General features: G+C 32.3%; 2 protein-coding genes across 4 annotated transcripts; one reads left to right on the top strand and one right to left on the bottom strand.

Moving 5' to 3' along the window:
• The first annotated feature begins 2,728 nt into the window (after positions 1–2,728).
• Positions 2,729–15,684, top strand: LOC108746697. Of its 3 annotated transcripts, none has more exons than XM_018483621.1 (10): positions 2,729–2,909; positions 6,464–6,723; positions 9,011–9,111; positions 10,744–10,979; positions 11,665–11,938; positions 12,280–12,675; positions 12,972–13,124; positions 13,370–13,619; positions 14,197–14,330; positions 14,577–15,684. In XM_018483621.1, exons 2-10 carry the CDS (start codon positions 6,468–6,470, stop codon positions 14,925–14,927), a joined length of 2,151 nt encoding a protein of 716 aa, XP_018339123.1. In that variant the 5' UTR covers positions 2,729–2,909; positions 6,464–6,467; the 3' UTR covers positions 14,928–15,684. The 3 variants fall into 3 exon arrangements, with proteins under 3 accessions (XP_018339123.1, XP_018339124.1, XP_018339121.1); XM_018483622.1 differs by having other exon boundaries at positions 9,005–9,111; positions 13,370–13,613; XM_018483619.1 differs by having other exon boundaries at positions 9,005–9,111.
• LOC108746700 lies at positions 4,275–18,908 on the bottom strand. The gene is made up of 3 exons (XM_018483628.1): positions 18,795–18,908; positions 18,554–18,702; positions 4,275–4,496 (listed from the first exon to the last, which is right to left on the bottom strand). The coding sequence occupies exons 1-3, from the start codon at positions 18,883–18,885 to the stop codon at positions 4,443–4,445; spliced, it is 294 nt and encodes a 97-aa protein (XP_018339130.1). The 5' UTR covers positions 18,886–18,908; the 3' UTR covers positions 4,275–4,442.
• Between the last annotated feature and the right edge of the window lie 2,046 nt (positions 18,909–20,954).

The raw sequence follows: 20,954 nt of genomic DNA, 5'->3' as shown, positions 1-20,954 counted from the left end.
ACCGTATGGAGCAGAATCACAATTTTAAATAGGATAAAATGGACATATTAGATATAGAACCTTCATATAATATGTTAAAAGATTAATATCTGAAATAGTACACATTAAAAAACAGAAACATGGAATAAACGGACAAAATGACACGGAATCTTTGCGAAAGCGAATACGAAGCGTATTCTGGCATTATACATTCTCTTTCTCCTTCCTAATATCTTCTTTCCTTCTCTCCTCCCCCCCTTCCCTTTTTTGGCCGTTTTCTGTTCTCAATTAATGTTTTCTTTTTCGACATTCCGTTGTTCGATATTGTGGAAGTCAGATATTCGCTATTCTTGCAAATTTGCTTCAAAGAATTTTTTAAAAAACCATTGTGCGATATGGATTACCATCTGCCTGCGTTTTCTCTCTTCTTTATTAATGGACTCTCAACACTTTTACCGATATTGTTGAGGTACATGATTATATTATTAATTCGCATGTATCAAGTATTAATGTTTTGCTCATAGTCACGTTTCTAGAATGTTTTTCTGACTACTTTGAATTCTGATATAACTGACTCGCAAGGCACTACACGATATGAAGAATGTAATACCATAGATATTTTTATAGCGATATTTCAATATTACCGCAACATTGAAAATGACTCGAGCGGAGTCGAAACGTTTGTTTTGTCGTTTTGTAATTTATGTGAATTTTAATTTAATTAAAGTTTGTTACTACATAACTGGCTCTTTGCCCTTCTTTTGCATATATTGTTTTATACTTACAGAGCCTTATTATCATTTATTAATCTTAATCTTAATTCAATTAAGAGAAAGAATTCCATTTTCGATTAAATAGATATTGCTGCTCCTCAAGTAGAAGTCGCAATAATATATTAAGAAAAATTTCTAGCTGGAAATGAACAACCAGAAAATTCTGACCATGTTAATCAGAATTGTGGTTATCTCAACTAATATATTGTAGAATTATATTAGATTCTCAATCAAATAAAATTTTGATTTCTTCATTTTCAATCGGAATTCCAATTAATCTAACCAGACTTTTCTATCAGAAAGTCATGTCAATTAGAATTCTTTTTAATTATCCCAGATAGATTGGTCTGATATACTAGAGATCCTGGGTTCGATCCTAGACAGAAAAATTTTCATACACTCCGTAGCTCCTCTCAGGAAGGCAATAGCAAACCACCGAGTAGTATACTTGCTTAGAAAACCTCCCTACCAAAAATTGCCGTTCAGAATTGGCAGATTTAAACTGTCCCCATATGTATACATTATGTTCGATCAGTGTGCGCGCAAAGGTATATGAGAGGGAGACGCCTACGCGCTGAGATAGCGTATGGCACTTGAAGAAGAAAACAGATAGACTAGAATTATAAGATTCAACCAGAAAATTCTAATTGGTCTATTTTCAACAAGAATTCTTACCAGACTCTTTTTCCGACATTATAAGGACATCATTATGATCTTATTTATCACTTAAAGTTTATTTTTAAATATGAAATAATGTCATGATATCCTATGATTCATTATAACTTAATTATGACTGTGTATTCTACCTGGGTTAATCTAAAGCAATAAAAAGTTTGCCCTGTTTCACGAAGACTCCAGCTACACTGAGAAAAACGGTCTGGTTGGATTAAACAGTAATTCTAGTGAAAAATGGACGAATAAGAATTTTCTGGTTAAATCTATTAGAATTCTAATCGAAATAACTAGAATTCTGATTGATATAATTATTCTGGTAAAAATAAGAATCCTAATAGATATTCCCAGGAATATTATATATATTAGATTTTCGGCTATCTTAATTAGAATTCTAATAAATTTAATCAGAAAATTCTGATTCTCCCGTCCATTTTCAACTAGAAATTTTTTTCAGTATATTATTAGAAAAGTTAAAATTTATACTGTTAGCTAGTTTATTTAAAAGATTGGTAAATAGAAATATTAATCAAATTTGCTAAATAAGTAGCATGGAAGATTACGCAAGATCTTACGTCATCTACAATACGCGGAGTAAACTTGGTGTAAGAAGTAAGAATAACAAATAGACCAATTATAATCGATTATTCGTCTCACATTCGACTGTGACTCAATTTCTTACTTCTTACAGTTCTTACATTAAGCTTACTCCGCATATTGCAGACAACGCATTATTGTAAAAAACAATCTTTATAGAATATCTTGTATAGAATATCTTTAACTTTATTTTTCACGCTTCTTATTTAGCAAATTTTATTTATACATAAAGCCGTTTTCATCACATAAAAATATTAAGGACAGCAAAATACTTTTTGCACAAAGGCGCCGTGTACGTCAATGGCAGCCCTGGAAGGCGGGGTTCGCGCCCCGAAGGATCGGGAAACATTCCTCGGGTCATCCAGTTCGAGAAAATAAGTGATGAAAAAGAGCCATTGAAATTTTCAGTCTGGTATCTGAATTTTTCCGAACAGAAAAAAATCATCAAAATGACATCAAAACGCTCCAAAATGCTGATTAAAAATTACTTTTCGATCAGTCACGATTCGTTTTGACATTTATAATGTGACTCGTCGTTTCTGCTTTGAATTAATTCTCTCACGGATGAGATTTCCGCGTCCCATCTGTCTTTTACTTGTTGCTGCTACTGATGATGCTGTTGCTGTTGCCGCCGCCGCCGTCACCAACAGCGATGAATTCCATGCGCGATTCTATCGATCCATCCTATAAAAGCCTATATAAAAGCAGCCGCCATTGACAGTTCTCCAGGTCGTGAAAGAGCAGGTCGGGATTTGCATGCACATCCGGGGCATCGTCGTCGACAACGTTACGGCGTAGAAGAGAAGAAAAGAGAGAAAAAGAGAAGAACTGCTCATTAGCTTGTTTATCCTGAAGGGTATCACGTGGATGAGAGATTAAATTGATCAGGTACATCCACATTTCATTACGTATTATCCACCTGTCTGTCAAATTCTGTTAATTAAATTAAGTTAATTTTGTTTCCTACGCCGTGTTGATTAGAATCCCCATCGTCCACATAGTCAATTTGGTATTTGCTTTGATTCCGCAACTTGCTCTCCAATTGCGACATATGTCAAGTAAAACAAAAACACAGAAAAGTCATAATAATATTATAAAGATATCACCATGATCATGTTTGTGATTTACATACGTTTTTTTTTAAGTATTTAATGATGACGTCATAATGACGTTCTGTGATATCATTACAATTTTATGATGACTCTGTCCTTGAGAATACATAGAAGTCAACAAAAAAAAAAAAAAAAGCAAAATGATTTTATTCTTAACGTTAATAAACAGTTAAATTTTGTAACAAAAAATCATCATTTTGACTTTAATGACACCAAAATAAAGTCATTTTGAGTTTTTCTTGACTTGGTGTGTAATTCTTGGGATCCAAGCAGAACAAGTTATTATGATATCAAAATTATGTTAAAATAACTCCAAAGTCATTTTTTAATCGTTTCCGATCATTTTAATGTCATTTTGATGATTAGTTATTGTTCTACTTGGATTCTACCTGGAATCCCAAGCAAAACAACATGTTACTATAACAACAAAATGACGTTAAAATAAATAATCGAATTAAAAAATAATTTTTAATAATCATTTTAGAGCCATTTTTGATGTCACAATAATTTTCTGATCTACTTGGAACGTTTTGCGACAATCTACAAAATTTTTAATTATAATGATAATGTAAATTATTATGTTCTTTAATTGTAAATCTGACCTGCGACACGTAGCCGCGTGTAATATTATCGATCGCAGCCAAGACCAGGACACGTCGTAATTCACTCCGATCCCGCAACCGGATCCCGGATTCGTTTGCGAGAATTTGCAAAATAAGATATCAACAATCGAGGTCGTTGTTCGCCGATTACGAAACGTACACTAGTAAACACGTGCAGTCGCGATAAGTACGCGAAATTCAACCGAGTTTCACGTTCGTCGGTACCATCTGGTAACTTCCCCTTTTGTTTAAGACGCCAGTTTTCATTAATGTCAGTTTTTGTCAACAAAATAAAAACATCTCTCTTGCAAATTTGAGAAATTTGCAAGCATTACGATTTATGTTATAATTTATGTTTATTTATTTACCAAACTTTTCTTTATGTTTATCGACCTTGAAGGAAAGGATGTTTGCGCAATGTAATTTGTATTCCATTTATGCCCCATTTATCGTCTTATTACAATATTCTTATTTAACTCATTTTATTTAATTTTATTCTGACTTTTAATTACAAGATATATGAGAGAACTCTTTTACAATTTCCTTTCTTCCTTTTTAATCACTTTTTATAATCTAACTGTTACTTTCTGGTTAATTCTCTAGTTCAATTTTAAATTCAATGAGTTTTGATATTAAGTTCGATGAGTTTTTCTATGAATATCGGATTTTCACGAAGAGCTATTCCGATCTCTGGACTTGTCTTGACGTTACATCATAGATTTCCTCGATACGTCTTCATCCGCGCGAAGGACTTCGTTACCCTATTAACAAAATCGATATTAGCTCGGTACACAGTATGCAAAATAGACATCAGTATATCTATATATATTTATTACAAGATATAGAATACAAGCACGCATCTGACGGCATCGAGCGCAAAATCGAATCAAGGAGCTTGTTTTTTTACTCACTTTAATAGCAAATTTGATTGGACGCATTCAGTGCGCACTGATATATGTTATACATTAAAGCTATTGTACACAGATTGATGTAAATGTATGTGTTTATTATGAACACAGAAATCGGTTAAGCAGTGAAATACTTAATACATTTTATGATGCTGTTAGGTAAAATCTGTAATACCATGATGTTTCATTCAATATCCATGATGTTAAATCCACACCCTACATTGGTATTTATATTAATACCAACATGGTGGGAATTACATTTAAAATACTTATGATAATAAATCCACACCCATATTTTTTTAGGATGTTTAGATAGTACTGAAAAAAATACTTTATAATTCGAAATATTTGCATTTTACTTTTACATTCAGGATAAATCAGTGTACAACGACTTTAATATGCAGCAGTGCGCGCTAGTGCGTCCAATAAAAGTCTCGTGAGACCACTCGAGTGGGTCGGACGTGTGTTTCATCACGTTTCGGATGTTACGTCACCTCGATTATATTTTTGAAAAGCGTAGCCGGCTTTAACTACGTATTTACATTGCACAATTCATAGTCCCTTCATTCGTCTGAACGCGCATCGTAGTCGCAGGCGCCCAGTGTCTGAAGGGGCACTTTGTCATTTCCGTTTTGATTGCATCATCCTTTTGTTAGATCTGCCCGATTCGAGGTGCATTCCCAAGCAGAAGAATAAGTCATTATGATATCAAAATGATGTCACAATGACTCCAAAATGATGATTAAAAGTCATTTTTCTATCATTTCCGATTCATTTTAATGTCATTTTGACATTATCGTGACTTGTTCTACTTGAGTTTTCATCTCCATTACACGAATTATCCAATTTCGAAGATCATCGTGATGGTTTAGTATCAGCCGATTAGGCTGCGAAACCAATAAAACGAGAAGAAAAAGTACATCCAATCAAATTCACCATAAGAAATATGGGTGTGTATTTGGTACCATTGCGGAACTCATATGTTCATAACTCCCATCGTGTTAATGTTGATATAACTATAATGTGAATTTATACATATAATATGTACCATGTTTCAAAATCCATGATGTCGAATCCACACCCCCTGTTGGTATTTATATTAATACCAACATGGTGTGGAGAATTATTTAAAACACTTATATGATAAATCCACACCCATATTTTTTAGAATGTTTAAATAGTATTGAAAAAAAAAATTATAATACCAAATTTATAAAGATGATATATAAGATCACTATAGATTTTCGTTAATGAAAGAATGAAAGATATAATCTCCCTTTATTATTATCATCCAATATATTGATTATAAGAATGCACAGATTAATACAGCAGAAACTTTCATTTACAGAAAGTCGACCGACGCAGAGAAATATAAAATTTAAAACATTTTTGAAAAAATGAACTTGTCGGGTATAATGAGACACTTGATGATCGAAAATGTTATTGATAAATTGACATACTTTTCCAATTTTTTAAATCTATATTTTATATTATAATACATAATTGATTTTTAAAATTTTAAACATTAAATTAATACTAATAATATATCCTTTCTGTATATCTCTATTATTTATAGAATATTTTCTTTTACAAATGACAAATTTGTTTTCTCAAATTTTTTTTTTAAATTCATATTCTTTTATACAAAATAATCTTTTTACTGTTTTTAAAATGTTACGTTAATTCTGTGTATACTTTTAATTTATGTGTTAAATAAAAAAAAAGTGTCAAATGAGAAAAAATACAACACGCATGTGTCTCCAATTCTTTTCTCAATGTTTCTTTCGTGCATTAAACACAATTACGTTTCTGCTGACTAGCACAATGGCATTGCCACGATGGATCCTGCCGCTGCTGATCCTGGGAACCGGCGCGATCACGCTGGTTCCCGCGGCTCGGCAATTCCATGATGAGCTCCTCAGGAACAATCTGCGGAAGCAGAAAAGATCCCTGGACGAGGCGGATTCGCCGGAGTATTACAATGACCTGCACTCATTTAAGTACCATGACGGCAACAACATTCGGAAGTTCGACCGCTATTACGACGGGGACACTGAGGAAATCGAGTTCCTACCTGGCGGTAAGGTTTCGAAGAACAATTTCTTTTTTAGACTTCGATAAAGTCGAGGAAGAATAAACTTTCGGTATATGTTTGTAAATTTCGTATTAGAGAGAGAGAGATCTTTGTATTGTATATCATATTGGACTTTTCTGCTGTGTTGTATATCGTATTGAATATGTATTGTAAAGTAGGGCTGTGCGAAGAAGTTCGGTTTCGTATTCGTATCGTAAAATTGATTTAAGTAATCGTCATACAGAAGAATGTATTTCGATATCGGTACGTAACTCGATTGAAGTAATCATTACATTGAAACAACTGATTTGATATTATTACTCAATTCACGATATTCTGAAAAATAAATGTTCTAGAATCGCATACGTTTTTTATATCGTATTAAATAAGGTGAGTCGCAAGATTAATATGAGATTAATATTCGATTTAAGAAATTTTATCGTGTTTGGAGCAAACAATTTATGTTAGAAGAGCTTGAAGATTTTTACATTATAATTATTACACGTATTATTAACGTCCTTTTATAATTACATATAATCTGATTAATTATTAATTTAATAATTATTTCTTTAATAAAAAAGTGTCAGCAATATTCATAAGAATTATATGTAATATTAAAATATAATACTTTCAGCTCAATAAAAATAATTAAAGAATAATTGTAAAAAAGGACATTGTTCTCGCTACTTTTTACAATGTAATACAGTAATTAAATTGTGACAAATATTTAAAACTAGCTTTTGTACCCAAAAATGTGTAAGCGCACGCACAAATTTAATATTAAATATCAGATAAACAAATCGAGCACAAAAAAGAATAATACTTATTATATTATCCTTTTTTTTTGTGCCCGAGTTGTTTATCTAATACTTAATATTAAATTTGTGCGCTTTTTTGGTACAAAAGCTAGTTTTAAATATTTGTCACAATTTAATTAATGTATTACATGATAAAAAGTAGCGAGAACAATGTCCTTTTTTACAATTATTTTTTAATTATTTTTTTAAGCTAAAAGTATTATATTTTAATATTACATATAATTCTTATGAATATTGCTGACACTTTTTTATTAAAAAAATAATTATTAAATTAATAATTAATCAGATTATATGTAATTATAAAAGGACGTTAATAATACGTGTAATAATTATAATGTAAAAATTTTTTTTTAGGCTCTTCTAACATAATAAATTGTCTGCTCCAAACACGATAAAACTTCTTAAATCGAATATTAATTGCGTATTAATTGCGACTCACCTTTTTCAATACGATATGAATGTATGTGATTCTAGACTATTCATTTTTCAAAATATCGTGAATAACAATATCGAATCAGTTGTTTCAATGTGACGATTACTTGAATCGATTTTACGAACCGAGTTCGAAACCGAGTTCTTCATCGCTATTGTGAAGAGGAAACCTACTATAAAGGAGCATTTATGCAGGTCGCATGATTTACATGCTGCCACTTGCCGTAAAAATTAAATTTGAATTAATTTTACGCTTATGGTATAAGTTACATGCATCCGGTCATTACAAACAAAAGGATTGAAATTATTATACAAAACTTAACTGGTTATGACATAAATTAATATTTACGGCTTGCATAAATCCTTAACAGTTCTGATAAAAAACAGATGAGCTTTATGAATTAAAAAAAAATCATTAGTTACATCAAAATAAATTTTTTGGGTATATAAAGAGGTATTCTCATACTAGTACTGGCCAATTAATCACTTATTTTGAGTATTATAAGCAGAACAACAGATCAAAATGATGTCAAAATGACCCCAAAATGATCATTAAAAGTCATTTTTCAATCATTCCCGATTTCATTTTAATGTCATTTAGACGTTATCGCGACTTGTTCTTCTGCTTGAGAAGTATTATTAACAGTACTTTCAATACTGAAAATAAGTGATTAATTAGTTATTATTAGTTAAATTTTTGTAAAGGTTGATCGATCGATTAGTTAAATTAAATTATCTTCTACGCCAATTTGAAAAAAAGTGGTTTCGAGAAAAGTGTTTAAAAGAAGTTTTTGAAGAATTTTCATGATAGCTGAAATATATATCCAATATTGAACACTTAATCTCAAATAGAACAACAAAATCACGATACTTGATAACTTGTTGTTCTACATGGGCTGTTATTCCTAAAGTGCCTTTATGCCTTTGTGCCTTTCTCTCCCTCGAAAAGGTCTTGTGAAATTATTTTCCCCAAAGTTGATTTCTTTGATTTGTTACAGTTAAGTAGTTTCCCTCTTAATTGCCAATTATTTTTATTGTTTCAGACAACGGTCAGCTGGAAACAGTGGGGGAGGGTCTCCAGGGCATGAACAACAAGCTACTTGAAAGAGCACTGCTCGATTATCTGGAGACTCTACCTGAGCAGGTGAACTAATCAATTCGTTAGTGCCGAGTGTTCCACCTTCGGATAAATTATGTAATTTAGTTAATGGAATAAAAGAGCGAGAGAGAGAGAGAGAGAGAGAAAGAGAGAGAGAGAGAGAGAGAGAGAGAGAGAGAGAGAGAGAAAGCGAGGTGTAAATTGAGATTTATCGATATTTCAACCTCAATGAAAAAGATAGATAACAATAGAGATAGTCATTCCGTTTTTTAATCAAAACAGATTAATTTCTAAGATTAAATATAAATTTGATATTAATTTTACTCAGCTCGACCAACAGAAAATATTTTGCTTGCTTGCAGAAAATTCGACAAAGATTAGCACACACACACACAATATATGCAATAAGTTTTTTTTACCTAAATGCTTATAGCTTTTATTATAAATTTGTATATAATTAGTAAATAAATAGTAAATATATATAATGAAGTTATATAATTTATAGATATTTATATAAACACCAAATTGCATAATTATATATAGAGGAAAGACCCCCTATTATGAGATACTGAGTTCATTTTGAGTAAATGCTAGAAGTCTATGAGTAGAATTAAAAAAAAATAATAAGGTCACTTGGAAAGGAATTTAATAAGCTATAAGATAATGTTATATAAAATTTAATTCAAATTTCATTATTTTTTTTAATTAAAGAAATGCAAAAAATGAGCAAATCGCAAAGTCAAAATATGAGATGCCCCGAGAAATCGATAGTAAATGCAAAGTATATCGATTGCATGCAATTAAAAAACTTTTTTTAATGTTTCTAAAATACAAACAAACACAGCCAGCGTGCGAAAAAAATGAGCATGCAATAGATTATACCCAGAACTCGTCTTCAGGTAGTTTGAATCAAGCATCGCAGAAATAGGCACTCGACGTTCATTCCGGTTGTTCTTTTTATTATTATACAATAACATTTATACTTTAGCAACGATTTTCACTATGACATAGGAGCATGGATTATTTCATATTAGAAATACCCTGGGTATCTCGATTTCCACGTCTTACGATTTTACAATCATCAAATCTAACTTCTGCAATTAAGCAATTCAACATATCGCGTATTTTTCTATTATTATAGTACGATCTTATTCTATCGCTACATGAAGAATTTATTGTCAAATATTTATTTATTAAATAATAAACAAGATTTAAAGGCTCATCTCAATGAAGCTTGAAGACATCAAATTCTAAAATCTTTTTTTACAATAACTACAGGCCTGATCTAATAATGAACTTTCTATTAAATAGTTTTCAATCCAAAAGCAATAAATTTATGGTGGAACCAATAGATAGCGTTTATTAGTTCAGCAGAAACGCTCTCATACTAGGCGTTATCTCATATTAGGCGCCTATCTCAAAATAGGGGACTTTCCTCTATGTTTATATTAAATAATATAAACGTAATAATTTCTCGTTGAAATAATAATAAAATCTATTAAAAAGAATCAAAATTGATTTCTCTCGCTAAAAAAAGAGGGAGTTTCATGTGGCTGATTGTAATATTCTTCCCTTCTACATAAAAATCGAAAGCAAAAACTTTTAAACAATCAAAATTGAACGAGGTGCCATAGAGATCCCTGATGAATGGTATCGAGCGATGATGATTGCTTACAGGAAGAACCGGTGGCCTCGATTTTCCGCGAGCGCGAGCGAAGCGGTAGCCGTAAACGGGGTGGCGCCGGCGAACGGATGAACCTGGACGACAAGGATCCGACCAAGCTATTCGTAGAGGAACTGCAGGATGGTTCTCCGTACGGTGCGCTCGTGGAAGTGGATGACGACGATTATTTAACCGCTTTACAATCGCTTTACGACAGATACAGAGCTGGTAGAGGGAACAAAGTATACGAGTGAGTTCGATTTTTTTAATTCCTTTGACCTTTGTCATTAAAAATCGCAACGATAATGTAAAGAGCGAACTTTAGAGTTCTATCGATTTATGCATATATTAATGATATAAATTGTAGATAAGTTGATTTAAGCTCGATGGTGCGTTGTTGGAATATTCATTTAATACCGGTCTTCAAATTTACTCTATGCGATCGTATCTCTTGAGTCAATCTAATTAAACAGCTCTAAAATATAAAAAAATAAAATTTTTTGATAGAAAAGATTTTACGTTAACAAACAAAGTCGTCAAATATCAGAGAAAAAAGTTTTAAATAGAATATTAGAAGAAAATAACTACATTTTGAGTCAAATAGGAAAGGAAGACTAGGATTAATAACAGATACTCAACAACACAAAATCGGGACTAAAAACCTCTCATGTTCCGATTATATGTTCCGATTATTTGTATGTAATTTAAAGGGAGATTCCTAGTAAGCAAGAAACATATTGGAACATCCCAGTAACCGTTGTTTATTTATATCACTCAAATATTTTTTTCTCTAATAAAATATAATGAATTTTTGTACATATAATATATAATATTTTTCGTATAATATAATACCATTTTCGAAAATGTGGCATGCGGACGATTATTAATGAAAAAAGGTGAAAAAAGGACTTAAGAACATAATGTTTTCTCGATAGAACGACAGGACCAATGTCTTGGGGCGAGCTGCTTAGCAAAGGCCCGTTGCTGAGAAGCCAAACGAAGGACAGCAACGACGACGAATTCGTGGATCGCGATCAGGATCAGGACATCCTGTACTTGCCGGCGGAACGTAGAAATGTAAATGGTCCTCCATTACCCCTCCATTTCGGCCGTGAATTCAGCAATTATCGCAAACTGACCAAACGCTATCCGGTCGCTAAGAGAAGCCCCAGGCCGACCCAAACCAGATTAAAGTCCACGGATCCCAAGGTAACAACGCCGCGCCGCTGTTTGGAGATAATGGGATAATTACTCTGTCATCTGCTATCAATCATATTGATTTCGCGGAGCGCTTTTTACGAAATTACAAAAAAATCGAACGATGTCGACGTGGACATATCACGGAAAGAACGATTTTGCAGAAGTATCTAAAAGTTCAGCCAGATACAAATCAATAAATAATTTTGTTGAACCGTCAAAATAATTAAAAATTTAGCTAGGTACAGATTTAGATACAGAATATTTATGTAGAATGCTCAAGTATAATGAGCAATGCTGCAAAAAGCTTTCACATTCAAGCAACCAGCTTGATCCTCCATTCTTGTTTCAAGGTTGCTCAAGACCTGGGAGCCCTATTCGGCACGCAATTCACGGACTCGCACAATCACAGTCATAAATCCGATCACGATCACGAACGCAAGCAGGAATTTAACCAGAGTCACGATCACGAATACAAGCACGAACCCAATCAGAATCACGATCACGAACACGAGCACGATAGTCACGAAGGCAAGTCAGAAGCGCCGTTGAAAGTGACGCCGGCTCCGAAGGGTCAAAAGGAAAATGCTACGAAGACGGCCAAATCGAAATTCGTCCAGGTGAGGAAGAAGAGTGTCGACTGGTCGCAATATTTCGGCATCGATCGAAGGAAGAAGAAGGCCACCTTCACGGCTGGACAGGGCACGCAGAATCAGGACGACGAATGGATGCTGCAACGCTACTATGAGGTAGATCGTAATTGTTAAAATTTTCTTGTTGGATGCATTACACAGTGACGGCGATAAAAGGAAATAGATATTTATCATTCATCTGTTATTTATATTAATAAATAATAATATAATACTTTGACTATAAGTATAAAGCACCAATTTATTGTATTTTCTCAGAAAAGACGGTAATAAAATTCAAAAGAAAACTAGCAAAATGTTAAGACTGTTATAAAAATAAACAGTATTTTTCAATAAATTTATTTTTTTGTTAAAACGTTTATGTCAATTTTTGAAAATGTTTTATACTTTAACAGAATATGGCTGAAAATTTGAAGTCAAAGGATGACGAGAATGAGCGGAAGGATAAACTTGAGCAGATGGACTCTAAATTGAAATATATTAAGGACCTAATTATTGAAGAAGCTATGAGGTACGCCGCTTCGGAAGATGAAGCAGATCTGCAAAAGGTAATTTTTCTACTGGCACTTCTGCATATAAGCTTCATTCGAATTATAAATAAAATTATTTCAAAATACTATACAACTAAAATTATCGGAAAATATAATTTTCCTAAACTATCCAATTTTAAATTATTATTTCGTTGATTAAAAAATATTTAAAAAAATTAAACGTGGTTAGAAATTCTCTCTCTCTCTCTCTCTCATTTTATTAAAGGGATAAAAATGTAATCTGTAAAAATATTGTGTGACAGGTGAAGGATAAGTTAATGTCGCGAATGGCAGCGGCTTATTCATTGCAGAAGATGCGAAAAGCACTGAGCGAGCTTCGAAATAATGTCGTAGCTCAAAAGGAGGCACAGAGAATGCAGAAAGAGGCGCACAGTAATTTTACGTCTAATTTTCGGGAAAACAGCAACACTAATCCAAGTACTAACAGCGGCACCGACAGTAAAATCAACGAGAAACGTAACAATATCAACAACAATTTAGAGGAAAGTGAGTGTGAGTATATTCAGAAGAGAGTTAGGAATCACGAAAAAAGTTACAAAAATTATTGCAGAGTAGCTGCAGAGTTGCTAGATTCTCCAGAATTTGTGAATCAGCATTTATTGAAGTTCTTAATAAAAATGTATATATTTTTTATTAATTAGAGTTTTCCTAATTTAGCTTTATAATTAATTCGAATGCATAATTTCTTCCATATAATTTTTAGGTTTTTTTATAATCTTGTGATTTTATTTGGAGATTTTATTGAAAATTATTGATTTCATTGGAGATTCTATAGTTTTGTTTAATAAACAAAGAAAATAAAATCAACTTAAAGTTAAATAAAAAATAACACTTTATTATTCTTAGAATTAACTTTCATTTAACTTTTAAATAAAATCTTATCAGTTTCTCACTTTCGTCAGAAAAAGATTGATTTCAAAGAATTTGCAAACCAGAGAAACAGCTCAATAAATCTGGGACAAATCTAATAAATCGAGTTAAATATATATATATTATATATGTGTGTGTGTGTGTGTGTGTGTGTGTGTGTGTATAAAATGCATATGATATAATTGTTTGAATTATACAGTCATCGAGGAACCTAGAAGTTGCCCGGAATTAGAAACTATCGAGTGGCGATGCCGAACCGTAGATAATTTGGCTGGCGACACGTCTCGGATGCTCTATGTGCCCTGTGTGAAACTGCAGATCTGCAAAGCTTGCGTAAGTTATATAGCCCCTCAATTTTATGTTACAGATATTTTTAATAATTTAAAACTTAAGGAATGTTATAGAAAAATTCTGAAAAATTCTAAAATGTATCCAGAAATTCTGAAAAATTATACAAAAAAAACACTAAGAAAAATTGTTATCAGGAAACTCTATTAAGATAGGTCCAAGATTTAAAGAACACTCCGCTCTAATTCCCTGTTCCGTACGGAAAGGCTACAGCAAACTGATTTTTATTAGACGCAAGACGAGGAGGGACTATTACCCTGCCTCGCCAACTTCGCCCTGGAGGCCGGCAAGGTTTGCGACGCGTTGGAATCCAGAGACGAGCAGCCGCGGATGACGGCGATGCACGAGGGCGAGAGGCAGTCGTGCGCAAACACCGCGTTGCTGCTGTCGCAGCTACATCCGCCCGGAGCGGCGACCACGCAATGTCGCGAGCGGAATGCCCGCGACTCGTGTTTGCGGCGATATCACGCACGATACGAACACCGATACTTCCGCACGTCGCCAGCGTACGAGGGCACCGGGCATCGCTCCCACCATGAAGGCGCCCTCGACTCGTTGCAGCAAACCATGTACGAACGCTAAGGATCAGGCGAGCGAGAGGAAGCCACCCCGGTTCGGTCGCGCGATACGGTGGATCGCCAGTTATCCGGATTAACCGGGTATCACCTGAGTACCGAGTCCCTCTGATGATCCGATTGAATGTGAACAGAGATTTTTAATTTATGTCGAAACTGTGTTGTTGTTGCTTACATTTGTTATTATGTTCAATCATTTTTGGCCTACGTTTCTTTTCTACTTAGAAGTTTTGTCCGGATAATCGGCGGTTTACTATTATTAACCTTGCCCTTTGAGGACCGGTGCTTCTGATAAAATAACTTATGGAACATTTTGTTTTCTGAGTATTTTTGGAGCCGCTGGATTCGATTCTGGCCTTAGAATTATAAAATTTAAATTCCAAAAAATAGTCCGATTATCGTAAAATTCGGTTTTAAAAGAATTAAGTACGTTTGCGTTTAAATATAGCCTGAAAATATCGAAAAAGGATAATAGTCTTCGTAAATGAAGATTTAGTGTCACAAGGTTCATAATCAAAATTTGAAAGTCAGTTTAGAAATCAGTATTGTTTGTGTAGTACTGATGAGCTTGAAATAAAGTAAAATTGAAAATTTGATGTTATTCTTCGCATTTAAAAACTCCCTAAGAGTTTTATGACGGTCAAATTATTTTTTTAAGTTTCGCTATATTAAATCCATCATTTTTTTTTTAGAATTTTTTATTTTTGATCTCAGAGATTCGAATAAAACATCAAATTATTTCATAGCTTCATAAGTTAAGCTTCTTTATGAAGCTTTATTCGAGCAAGCAGTTTATTAAATAAAAAGAAGTGACTTCAAATGGGATCGCCGGTCCACAAAGGGTTAAAGAATCTTCCGTCGTAATGAAGCATGAATTAAGATTAATCCTCACAAAGTATCATCCACACAGCACAGATTTCCAAAGCTAGGAATGTACAAGATCATAAAATTATCTGATATCCAAAAAGAATGTGACACCGGATGTGTCACATTCTACACCTATAACTAGTCGAATATCCGGTACAATATAATTCTCAAAAATTCTAAAAAGAAAGGAAAGCAAGGGAAAAATGATTAAACTTCTTGCACAGTTCATCTTTCTCCTTTTCCTTTTCACGTTGGGAAGATAAAGAAAATTATTATCGATATTTTTCTCTTGCTTTCCTCTTTCTTTAGAATTTGATATCCGGAAAAATATCTGGTTATCTGACCGAATATATAATTACGGATATCCGATGTCACATTCTTTTCGGATGTCCCATATCTGATATCTAGTAATTTTACGGTGCATCCCTTGTTTTAATCATGAAGATGCTGTATGTATGGTACCAGTTGTGAGGATTAAGCGATGCACGAAGAGTCATTCTCGAATCGAATTAAAATGGATCAGAATGATCGACAGAGACGTATTAATTTTCTCAGAATGCTGGAAAAAAGTAGTACGCAGAAAAAACAATAATTTTGCAAATGTATAATTTTGTATTCGGAAAAAAAGACATAGTGGTAATAATTATAAAGATGACAGATATAAGTTTTATATGTAGAATTAATGTATACATTTGATAATTAAACTATTTTTTATAATTATTGCAACTATTAATAGTTTATTTAATTATGTCAATATATTCAACTTATATACACTGATTCTACTTATTTAACTTGCAATTGTCACCTTTACAGTTGTCATTATGTTTTTTTTTTTCTGAGTATGGAGTTTCCGTTTATCCGTTTCTTTTCGATTCGAGATCTCAAAAATACGATGATACTCGATGTGAAACAGCATTTTTTGCATATGATGCGTATAAATTCCTCGTCAGAGCGAGATTTCAAAATCCTGAATTAAAAAATTATAAAAAAGTATAAGAAAAAGAAGATGATGTCTAATTATAGCAAATTGATGCATTTTATTTAAAAAAAAAAACAAGTTTATGAAAAAGGAGAGAATAGATATATCTGTAATTAAGGGAATAAGATGTTTTATCTTATTTGCGAGGTGTGCTATCCCAAGCCGAACAGTAAGTCACCTTGACATCAAAATGATGTCAAAATAACTCCAAGACGATCATTAAAAAAAGTCATTTTTCTATATATTATCTATCTAATAATTTACGATTCATTTTAATATTATTTTTACATTATCGTGACTTATCGTTCTGCTTGGGATTCGTCTGGACGGTTTTCTGAAAATACGTCCACTCTTTCTCTCCTACATTGAACTGAACAACGATTAACGAGTTATAAAGACAATAATAATGATATCTCTGACAGAGATTTTATTCGCACGACGACTGATCGTAACGAAAATCGAACTTCGCAAACGTTCGCCACCGAAAAAGATCGCAAAATTTTATCGAACGAGTGTTTAGACGAACGCCTCGCAAATGAAAGTCGAAAGGACGAGAGCCGATGACCGTAAAAAAAATATATGTGTAAACTATTGTGTTAAGTACCCCAAAAAGAAAAAAAATATTGTAACAAGCGCATGTGTCTCTCTTTAGCGCATTAATTTTCCGTGCTCGCGCAAATCAGAATTACATTAGCGCGATTATTCGCGTTTAATTTCTCGCAGACAGTAGTTACACGCGGAATCGCCAGTTCAACGCGTTTTTCAACGCCAGGAGACGTGATGAAAGAAAGAAGAATATAAAGATAGAGAAAAAAGAAAGGATACTTGACGCGGCTTCCAAAGAGTCTATCTTCGTAAATCTATATCTATTATTACTGTCTACTATATCAAATATTTACGTTACACGGCGTTATACGAATATCGATACGCATATCGATGTGTTAGTCGATGTGTCAGTATATTCGAAATATAATAAATACATTTCAACATAAATACGCCCGTTTTGCAGTTCAATGTCTCAACATAAACCTTGTATACGCTCATAATTTTGCAATATATAATTTTGGCTAAAAATGTTAGGCATCCTTATTAATATAAAATTTTAACTTAAAAATTGATTTATGATATTTGTTATATATTGTTCTTTGTTTCAAAAGTTCTTTATAAATTTATGTATAATGCCGGTATCAACAGATAACAATAAAGATAAAAGAAATATAGATGAATGTAAAAAATATAAGTTCTAATTTTGGCCAAAACTACACATACACACACAGTTGAAAAATTTGTGTTAAATATAACATCTCAATCATCGGTCCATTCAAATTTTTAATTTGAAAAGAATATTAATTTAATTTAATTTGAGATGAATATTAGGAAGTAACATAAATATTATGCAAAAAATTAACAGAAAAAATACAGCACTGGTACAATTTATCAGCAAATTGTGGAAGCATATTTCTTCAGCAAAACAAATTAAACTATATATATTATATACATATATAATATGGTATATTAAATTAAATGATCATATTTTATTCATTTTACTTAGAATTTAAGTTTTAAAATACATTATTTTTATGTTATTTGTTATTTACTCTTTTATAAATTATGTTATATATTTAAAACTAAAAGAAATATACTGAATATCAATTTAACACAATATATTCAAATAACACAATATATTATATTATATTAAATTATTATCACTCGATATGTTAAAAATTCAACACAAAAATTTTAACAAGAACTAATTTAATACAAAAACAATATTCTTTACCGCATACCTGATTATCGCGCGATTCGATACCATCGCCATCATTCGGCGGATCGACGGAATCCGCGGATGCAGAAATGTCCTGCAGAGCTTCTAGTATCTGTAACAATTGCGGCTTGTAGAGCTTCAGATACTCCAACTGTAGCTTTGCGCAATCAACTGCAACAAGTCGTATTGTTTATTTTGAACATCAATATTCTTAATTATACCTTTCCGAACAGAATTTTTGGAGATTTTCGAAGAGCACTTACTCGCTAACTTCGACGCCTGTTCATATCTAATTTTTAGCTCCATCTGCACTTCACTAAGTTGGCGGATTATTTCCTCGTAAGACATCGGCATGACAGCCGATGAAGTTAACTGACCCTAATTAAAAATATATTAAATTAACTTTAACTTATTTTATTTATTTATATTAAAATTTAAGTCATAAAATACATTATTTTTATGTCATAATATGTTATTTGTTTAAAACAAATAATAATAAGTAATTTACTTGTAATTATTTTCTTAATTTTAATTTTATTTTTGCTTTATGTAATGTTGTTAATTGTAATATATTCTTCGGTTAATTTCAAAGAAATGTGTCGACTCTTTGCCCTTTATTTATTGTTATTTGTTTTGTATAGGAAGAGTCCTTAGATTTGTTAGTTATTTGTTTACTTACTCATAAATTGTTATTTTAATATTTACAAAAAATTGAATATCAATTTAACACAAAATATTTAAATAAGACATTAAATTGAATTAACATTATATTGAATTATCATCATTCGGATATTAAAAATGCATGCAAATATAAAATATAGGTTTGTCGCGTCGCATGCTCCAACATGCTCCAATATGCTTCTATCATATCTCGTACTCACTTCAATGCTCACTCATTAGAGTGAATAGGATCTATGGCAAGGAGTATATTGGAGCATGTTGGAGCATGCGACGCACACAAACTTTATGTTTTACTGTATACCTGATCCTCATTAAGATCCATAATTCGCTAATTTGCTCTCCTGATGCAGCTAATACAAAGAGAAATCTCTTATTACGAAAAGAGCAACGGTTTTCAGCGTTTTCGTTTTCACGAGGAATAATTTATTTGCCACCGACAGTGTCACCAACGTAACGGCTGCGTTCAGCGGACTCAACAGTTGAGTGAGTGCCCGCTGCTATTGATGTATTCTTCCAGATCTAAAATGCTGATTGGATGATCTAAAAGAATACACTAATAACAGCGAGTGTTCACTCAACTGTTGAGTCCGCTGAACTCAGCCAACATTGACGCGTTCAAATTACTGGTCTAAAGAGAAAACGCGTTAAATTTTGACTGGTTATTTTAGATTTTCTTTTTGACGCTTTAACTCTTGTACTTTAAACTATTACAATAATTTTCTGTTCTTATATTTATTATATCTACGACTTAACATTATATATGTTAAATATGTTACATATATGTTATATATGTTAAAATCAGCAACTTTTAATACAAATGTACTGTTTTTATATTTTATATTTATTGTTTTTCCGTCGATCCGACCTTTGTTTTAAACGTTTGTTAAATATATACAGGGTGTTAATTAAATATGTTGTCATACTCAACAATTCTTTGATTTATTTCAAGAAAGAAGTCCATATAAACATGTGTCCTAAACGACTTAGTTTCCGAAATACAGATGAATGTTCGCAAATGTTTATCGAAACGGTAAATTGCGATGGAGATATCATCTTGTACAAATATGCCTTGCTTCACGTGAGTTACAATTCGCACAACCGTAAACAAAGTGACAAAATCAAAGTCAAAGAAATCAGCAGACTTAAATCCTTTGGATTATTTCCTTTGGGGGCAGCTGAAATCATTGGTTTATATCATCTCAATTGAGAATGAGAATGATTTGAGGAATCGAACAGTTGCTTCATGTGAGGCAATACGTAACACACCTGGTATCTTTGAGCGTGTACATCAATCTTTGAGAAGAAGGCTCGATGGATGTATAATGATAACATTTTCAACAATTCATCTAATTGTTTTATTTCATCAGAAGAACTGAAGCCTGTTTTTGTTTTTCTGTTTTTGACTAGTTTTTGATTAGTTCAAGCTGTATTTCTTTCAAATAAAGAGATTATTACTACATGTTTAAATTTTTTTATTTCAGACTAAGCCGTTTAGGACACATGTTTATAGATTTTTTTACTTAAAATAAACCAAAGAATCGCTCTGTTGAGCAACATACTTAACTAACACCTTGTATATTCGTTACTCCGAATGATTTAGACAGAGTTCAATATACCAAATCTACATAAAATGTATTATAAAATATGATTATTTGTGAACATTAATATATCATCCAAGTTTCATGAGAAGATTTGGCGATCGTGTGGGTGAGTTACTCGTTACTTTATTGGTTAATTTTAAA

Source organism: Trachymyrmex septentrionalis, unplaced genomic scaffold (genome assembly GCF_001594115.1).
Source record: "Trachymyrmex septentrionalis isolate Tsep2-gDNA-1 unplaced genomic scaffold, Tsep1.0 scaffold188, whole genome shotgun sequence".
NCBI lineage: Eukaryota > Metazoa > Arthropoda > Insecta > Hymenoptera > Formicidae > Trachymyrmex > Trachymyrmex septentrionalis.
This window is presented reverse-complemented; position numbering and strand designations above follow the sequence as displayed.